Raw genomic sequence first — 9079 nt, 5'->3', positions numbered from 1 at the left:
TTCCATTCACTGTTGTCAATTCTAGTCATTTAAGAATAGTATTATTTTAGGTACCGAATGAAAATTCGAACTACTTGACCAGAAACTGGTACAACTGGTAATGAATCATAACTGCTAATTGTTGTAATTATTTATTACTTTTGTTTCTTTCTTTTTTATAGAGAAAGAAAAAGAAAAAAACTTTATCTAACCAGTGGGTCAACAATCCACTATTTTTTTTTTTTTGATCCATATGAGCCACGAAGGCGGTACAAAGTACAAAGAAGGGGAGGGGAGATTCGAACCTGTGACCTATCGTTCACAACACCTCAATCTTAACCACTAGGTCAAGACATCTTTGGTCAACAATCCACTATTAATAGAAACAAATAAATAATGGAATCCAACTCATACTTCTAATAGTTTTTTAATATTCTATTTCTAGTGGGTTAACTACCCACCGGGTAGATGTAACATTGCCAAAAAAAAAACTAGGTTAGACCTTAGGGCTCGCAGGTCCAACCTTTCATTTTATTAATTTTTTTTTTTGGGTAAGAAGAAAGTGGTCCAGACCCCGCTTGGGTCTTAATGGATCAGGCACTTGAGAGTAAGGGGAAAGTGTAAGGGGAACTCCTACCCTCAAAGTGCCTCTAGTGGGGATTGAACCCCCAACCTTGAGATTGGAAGGATGTTCTCCTTATCACTAGACCAAGTACTAATTGGCTTTCATTTTTATTTCTATTTTTCATTTTTATTTAATTACACAACATTTTTTCTCCTCATAATCAATGAATACGTGAAAAGTATGAGAGACGTAGAGGACATGTATGAAAGAAAGAAGGAAGAGAATATGTTAGAGAAGAAAAAGTAATTAATAAAGTACTTCCTCCGTTTCTAAATAATTGTTAAATTCACTTTTTCACGTAATCCAATATGTTTCTTTGATCATTAATATCTTTTTTTGCACACAAGTAAAAATTATAAAAAATTGATGTTTTGAAAATATACTTAAACCAAATCTAACATGATCTCACTTCTTCGTCAAAAAAAAAAAACATGATCTCATTTGACTATGTTTTTTTTTATAATAGCGAGAAAATAGAGTTAAAGTAAGCGGGTTAATAGTGTCAATTTACTCAATATAATATTTATTTAGAAATGCAGGAAGTATATTATATGAAAGTTTAAATTTTGATTTGACAAAAAAAAAGTGTAGGACCCACATACAAGAAGGTACTAAAAATCTGCATCAAAAAAAAAAGAAGGTACTAAAAATAAGTCTAGATTTAAAATAAATGTTCCAAAAAGAAAAATGTATAGGTAAAAAAGAATGAGAGAGAATACATTTTTTCTCTCTTCTCCCCTTGTATAGATAACATCATTTAGTTAGATTGCACCAAATTTAGCAAATCCTTGACGGCACGTCTGGTTGTGGTTAATAAATTGTGGTAATGGAAATGAATTTTAAGTGTAATTTTATTAGGGAAGCATCCTTAAAATCTCCATGGGAAAGCATTTTTTCACTATGGACAAGCAATCTCACCCCTAAACTTGTGTTTGTATCTTCCAGGAGAAGCAATTTTCATTACCACTCATTACCACCTACAAGGTGGTATTGGATGGGACTGAAAATTCAAGAAGAAAAGTGGACACATTAGGATAAATTAGCATTACCATGGAAATGGACAATGATATTTTTCACAAATTTACACGCACACAAATTCATTCTCATTACCACTATTTATGATCAACTACCAAACATGCCGTGATTGTTTTTCGGTAGGATAATTTATTTTCATCTTAGAATTTTTATATTCAAAACTAACTCTCTCTTTAAAGAACTAGTCTTTGGCCTGGGCATTGCCTTAGAATTTAGATCATCATTTTATGGTCCACAAAGCATAGGATGGTTATCAAACATATTCATTGAAAATTGTGCAAAAACAAGCTAGTGTAAATATCAAAACAAAAGAAACGAAAATTAAGTTACGTTTATTTACTCAAATGTTTTGTAGAGAAGTAAAAAATCTGGAAAGGCCTTCTAGCAGTAGCCGGAATATACAAAATCATCATCAAGTGACACATTCTATGCCACCTGAAAAGATTGAGATATTCAAATCTTTAGAGAAATGGGCAGAAAGTAATATTTTGACCCATTTGAAGCCTGTTGAGAAATGTTGGCAACCTCAAGATTTTCTTCCTGATCCAACTTCAGATGGTTTCTATGAAGAGCTTAAGGAGATGAGAGCGAGGACGAATGCGATTCCTGATGATTATTATGCAGTTTTGGTAGGAGATATGATCACAGAAGAAGCTCTTCCAACATACCAATCAATGCTTAACAATTTTGATGGAGTCACAGATGAAACGGGTGTGAATTCGTCTTCATGGGCAACTTGGACAAGAGCATGGACTGCTGAAGAGAATAGACATGGTGATCTTCTTAACAAGTACCTTTATCTCTCTGGTCGTGTAGACATGAAAGCCATTGAGAGAACTATCCAGTATTTGATTGGTTCTGGAATGGTGAGATTATTCTTCTTTTTTGTTTTATGGGTTGATCAATCTTTAACTTACTTGCATTGTGATAAAGTTATACGTAGCATGCAATAAAATGAAGAATCAATCGTATTGTACATATATATTTGGTGCTCTAAGGTAGTAAAATTTCATCAATTGGTCAGAGACTGACGTTGGATTACATATTTTACGTAATTACACTTTTGTGAGTTAAGAGAACAATGATTTCACTATAATGACTTGAGACTTTTGTTTTGTCTTTAGGAATTTCTTGAGATTATGATCATATGATGTATTAATTCCTTTTGAAATTTGTTATTCATTTCATCACCAACAAATTAATATAGGGAAAACTCTGATGATAGATGGTTGAGCCCAAGAAAGAAGAAGAAAAAAAGGGTGTTTTCATTAGATAGCATGTATATATATAAAATTAAGAATATATGTTTAGGTTGCATAAATAGGTAAATAAGTCATTGCTTTAGATCATATTACGCACTATTTACGTATTGCAATTTGACCATCGTTTGTGATTTATACGTGAATAAAAACATAGTCATGTAGAATCTTGTTAGATTCGTCTTAATATGTATTTTATTAATATGTACTTTTTATAATTTTTACAAATACAAAACTAAAAATATATGTTCTCAAAGTTTTGCATTGACATACGTGAAAAGTATAAGTGTGTAGATTAAAATGAAACGAAGGGAGTAATTAAGTTGGCTGACCTCCACATAGCGTGAATGTATAGCTTAAGTCTCAACAATTATATTGAACATGAGACATTGTTGTTCTTTTTATTTTCTTTCAAATTTGTACCGTCCTTGTGTTAGCATGCAAATTGCAATAATTACTACATGAGGTTACTAATGCGTGCTACACTAAATGGTTTTGTCTGTACGTAGTATGTTGGGCTTGAGAACAATCCTTACAATGGTTTCATATACACTACATTTCAAGAAAGAGCAACCTTTATCTCCCATGCCAACACAGCAAAGCTAGCCAAAAAACATGGTGATCTCAAGTTAGCACAAATTTGTGGTATTATTGCTTCTGATGAGAAACGCCATGAAAATGCTTACGCCAAAATAGTTGAGAAGCTCTTCGAAATCGACCCTGATGCAACCATCCTTGCTTTCGCGGACATGATGAGGAAGAAGATTACAATGCCTGCCCATTTCATGTACGACGGCCGTGATGACAATTTGTTTGATCATTTTTCTGCTGTTGCTCAAAGGCTTGGAATTTACACTATCGCCGATTACATCGACGTTATGGAGTATTTGGTGCGCCGTTGGAAGGTTGAGAAGCTTACTGGCTTGTCGCCGGAGGGGCAAAAGGCTCAGGATTATGTGTGCGCTTTACCCCTAAGATTTAGAAGATTGGAGGAAAGGAATCAAAAGAGGTCCAAACAAGCAACTTCTGTTTCTCTTAGTTGGATCTTTGATAGACAAGTCATGCTTTAAGTTCTTATCGCTGTTTGGTAGAAGATAATGAATATTGAATAGGGCATTAGTAAAATTGCATTTTGAATGCTTGAGATTTTGTAAAATTTTACTTTGGATCGATACCTTAGGATTGATTGGAAATTTTCCATTTTGGGCACTGAAGATTACCAACTAGTTACTTTGGTACGTCATTTTAACAATAAAAATTATTTTAGTCGGGTTCGGGTTGATGTGACTGATAGGCATGTCGCGCACCTAACAAAACTAAATATCCTAATTGAACATCCTAACTATGTAGTAGGGTAAGTCATGGTTGATCCCATAGAGAGAAAGTTATTCTATTAGCCTTTATGAAATAGTAAGACTAAAGGAGTTTAATATGGATGATGGTCAAATAAACTATATTAATCACTATATAAATAAAAGACTACACAGTTAAGTGTTCCCATTAGCATGAACTAATAAAAAATAATTTCTACCCCAAAACTAATCAATCAAATGCTCACAAGAAAAAGTACACCCTATAAAATACCATCAATCTCTCCCGAGTATATACGGCTTCCCTAATATGCACTCAAGCCTACTCCCGTAGAATCATGCAAATTAAAGACATTAAACACGACACACTGACTTCCTAACAATCCGTTATACCTACTCCCGTGGAGAACTTCAAGTCCTTATTTAAAATACTCAAATCCATCAAAACCCAACTCCCGTTGTGATCAAGACAATGGAATTAGAACAATACTAGTTATTCCTGATCTAGTATTGGAATATACACAATCAATTAAGCAAGAACAATTAACAATTAATATGAGAAATTAAAGAAATAATCATCAATTAAATCATACTAGGGTTAAACTTAACCCTAGATAAAAGGAACTACTCAAGCATAATTGAAATAAATATATAAACAAACTAGAGAACAATAGTTAAAGTTCATAATAGAAAACAAAGAGAGAAGAAAAAGAATAAAATAAGTACTTGAATTAATGGAAGAAAGGTAGAGTCTTGGAGAACAATGAAAATCTACAAGTTTCTCTCTCTAACTTCTCTCTAGAAACCCTAAAAAAGTATGTAGAATAGACTATCTCCCGTCATTAAACAAATAAAAGAGTATTTATAACTTCCTAAAAAAATAATAAAACCGACTTCGCAAAACGCGTCATGGAGCAGACCAACACGGACGTGTCAGTCATGACACGGACGTGTTCACCAGTAACCATAAATAGTACACGGACGTGTCAAAAGTGACACGTTCGTGTTGCCCGATAATTGTCAGATTTCCCAACTCAAATTCAAACAGCTATTACTTTTGATACGTAGCTCCATGTGGCACATGTAATATATCATTGAAAAGCTCTTCAAGTCTAGTTTCCAACTCAATTGGAATCAACTTAGTATCATTTTAGTGCAAAAAGTTATGGGAATAATGGTGCAAAGGTGTCATATTTCACACAAGTGCACAAAGTCCTTTGTATCTTCTTCAATTCCAATCCGTTTTGAGAAAATGATATATCATTTTTGAAGGTAATACAAGTGCTTTAATTATCATGTCCTTAGAAAGGAGTCTAAAGTACCTGAAATTACAATAAAGTACGAAATAACCCGTGAAAGCATTGTAGCTTATAAAAAGGGGCCTAAATATGCATAAATGCAATGTAAATGCTCTAATGCTACATGAAAATGCACCCTAATATGCAACTAAATAATGTTAGAATATGTACTTATCAAACTCCCCCAAGCTAAACATTTGTTTGTCCTCAAACAAACCAAACCAATTCACAAGGGAAGAGTAAAATGAATTTCTGTACAAGAATTATACGTTCAACCATTTAATTTCCAAGACATGAAATTCGGGCATATGAAAGATATTATAATTATAAGATTAGATTAAGATAGAACACAATTCACACTTCATATAAATTCATGTAATCGCAACTTGACTCACCATGGCAAACCACAACCTTCCCCCAAGCCAGACTCAATTAAACTCGATGACTCACTTTAGTCGAGCACACTTTCTTTCATGTGTTTATAGGTTTCGAAATTTCCACTCAAACATGTACCAAGTCGACTCGAATGAAGTATTTTTCTTTAAAGTTGACTATCGTCTCATTCTCCACTTAAAACTGGCGAAAACATGCATATAGATCATGAGGACTTTCAAAGGCAAGGGTAGGAAAATATTTGAAAATGTGGTGCTAAAAGCCAACTAGTGGATGGAAATAACACTTTAACATTTATGACCATTTGATGCAAACGCCACAAAAACTTCTATTAGAAGTTCAACAACACACAATAAATCAAGATAGTACCCATCCTTATCAACTCCGGCAAACATTATTTCACCTTGTACTCAATCTTTTTTCACTTCTTTTCTTTTCAATTTTTCAGAATTACTCTTCGCAACTTATTCATAATTCTTTTCATTTTGCACTTTCACACTATAACTTTAAGCATTTTTTTTTCTTTCAACATATTTTCTTCCAATAATTACCGAAAAACCACAAACACAACCTCAGAATATGAACTTTAATGCTACTCCACTTAGCAAGCTAAGGCTTTGGTAGAGAAATCATATAAGGCTAGAGGCTTGTAATGTAGGTTGATCGAGAGAACGGGATATCAAAAGCTCAAGATGGGTTAATTAACGAGAATAATATATATGAAAAGAAAATGTCTAAGGCTCAAAACAATGAAAAGCAGGCCTCGATCATATCAACACATGCATATGCCGCATAAGTCTCAAAGAGTGCAGGGTAAGTTCAAGAGTCATACTTCATGATAAATATCACACAATAAAAAGTAGAAGATCGACTAACGTAGATGTGTCAGTCTATAAGGCTTGAAAAAATCCTCACAACGTAAGGCTTATGCTTACCCAAGTAAATTAAGTCTTTCTTGGAAAATGTCAACCAATCTTACCACAAACCATTCAAGTTGCAAAACAATCGTACCATGAAACGATCAATGTAGTCTAACTCAATCTTGTAAAATTTAATTCCAATATCCAAGATATGCCCAAATCTCATAAAACATATATTTCCTATAATCATCAAAATACATGAATGCAACTAATATGCTCCTAATACTAAGAAAGCAATAAATCCTAACTCACTTTTGTAGGAATCACGATTGCACTTAGCATGTGCAATAAGCCCTTTAAACTCCTAGGCTGCCCAAGTGGACGAGTAAGGTCTCGTGAAGGTTTTCATAAGGCATACCCTATGCAACTATGCAGAAGAAATCAAATATATTATGAACCTAAACGAAAATATGTGCAAAGTTATGACCCAAAAAGTAAATCCTCCCCTAAGCTAAATAACACATTGTCCTTAGTGTGACAAATAAATATAGGGAGGGGAAGGGCAAGGAAAATATCCACAACCACATAACATGATCAACTTCCTCAATCACATAATCAAGTTAAACTAAAATAAACGGCAAAAAGAGATATGACTCTCAAAAACTTGAACAGAGGGAAAGGAAATAGTATACAAAAAGTATCGTGGGTGAAAACCCTCAATTGAACCTCCTCACATAGCATAAGATGCAAGTATCTAGAAATTAACCTCAATGAATAATAGGAACTCAACCCCTGGGTCACATTTTGCACAAATTTATAAGTTAGTAATCAAACGAAATATTAGAATTTCCTAACTCTAAAATTAAAAAGACAAAAAAAGTTAGAAAACTTGGGTTGCCTCCCAGGGAAAGCTCATCAAATCTCTTAGTAATTTGTCAAATGCATCTGCATGCATCTCACAAAAAGAAAATAATATACAAAAGGAAATGCAAAAGAAGTTAGTTCTAATTCTCTACAAGACCTGCAAAAAGGAAAATCAAAGAAAAAGTCATATCCATAAGAGAAGGAAGAAAAAGAAAAATTCTTAGTATTTTTACATGACCCAACAGGTTGGAAAGAAATCAAATCTACATAAATTTCATGATCATATGAGTCATTCAAAGAGGGAGAAATAAGGAATGAAAGAGAATATAATATAGGAAAATAAGGATTGAGGTCAAGCTTTTGAGAGAAAGGAACATGAAACTCAAAAACAGTAGGTGGAACCGACAAAGACTCATGAATCACATCACTCTCATCTATAGACTTCTCCAGGGAATAAAGGTTTTTCAGCCAAGGTTTCTTCCTCCTTTAAAATATCCATCACATTGATCTCTCTTATAATTTGATCATCATCCTCATAACTCTCATTTTCTATCCAACCCAAATCATCATCATCATAAATATACGGTTTGGGATGAGAATTTTGAGTATAATAATCAAATTCATATTGAGGTGAGGGGGTGAAATTATTCACTAAAATCACACCACAAGACAATATCATGAGAAGTAGAGTGAAAATTAGAACAATAAGGAGGTGGTTTAATGTAAGTTGGGGTGAAGGAATTACTCTAGCTGATAAAGATATCTCCTACTCATAAGTATCCCTAGCGAACCACTCAATTAAATCGCAACAGTAATCAGAAGATTGAAATATAAATCATCTATTAGACATAGATTCTACCACCATCCTAGTTTCTTCATTTAACCTCTCATAAATCACTAGGCACATATCTCATAGTTCGATTCCATGATTAGGACCAATTAAATCACCAAGCCTATGATAGTATTTTCAAAACACTTCATTCTCGTATTGAGGAAAAGAAAAAATTTCTCTAGAATTACTAGCATATACAAGGGATTCACAAAACATATGAGGTAATTAATTCATGAGAAATCATGCAATAATTGGGAGGAGTTTGATATGATGTATCAAAACTGTAAACATGGGAATCCTAAGAATTATGACTATGTTGTCTAGCAAAAGAATTAGGAAAATTCTATACGGTGACCCTCAACTTTTTTAAATTCTATTTGGTAGACAATTTTTATATTTCCTCTAATTGGTAACCCTCTACTCTATTTTTTTTATTTTCTTTAACCTTATTGCATATTAAAATTATTTTTTAGTTAAAAAACTGATTTTTCAAATACAAAAAACAGATTTTGAAATTAAATAAAAACCCAAACCCTCCCTCAGCATAACCACCCATCCCACCCTCCTTTCCCTTTTCGTTTCCGGACACCCCTCCTCTTCCCGTTCCCGATTTCATCCCCCCCC

The 9079-nt window shown here is 33.4% G+C and overlaps 1 protein-coding gene across 1 annotated transcript; it reads left to right on the top strand.

Moving 5' to 3' along the window:
• The first annotated feature begins 1937 nt into the window (after window positions 1-1937).
• Window positions 1938-4007, top strand: LOC104889008 (stearoyl-[acyl-carrier-protein] 9-desaturase, chloroplastic). The gene is made up of 2 exons (XM_048640654.2): window positions 1938-2505; window positions 3408-4007. The coding sequence occupies exons 1-2, from the start codon at window positions 1984-1986 to the stop codon at window positions 3966-3968; spliced, it is 1083 nt and encodes a 360-aa protein (XP_048496611.1). The 5' UTR covers window positions 1938-1983; the 3' UTR covers window positions 3969-4007.
• The last annotated feature ends 5072 nt before the right edge of the window (window positions 4008-9079 follow it).

This window comes from Beta vulgaris, chromosome 3, assembly GCF_026745355.1.
Source record: "Beta vulgaris subsp. vulgaris cultivar EL10 chromosome 3, EL10.2, whole genome shotgun sequence".
NCBI lineage: Eukaryota > Viridiplantae > Streptophyta > Magnoliopsida > Caryophyllales > Amaranthaceae > Beta > Beta vulgaris.
Note: the sequence above shows the minus strand (reverse complement) of the source record. Positions and strands in the feature narration are given on the sequence as shown.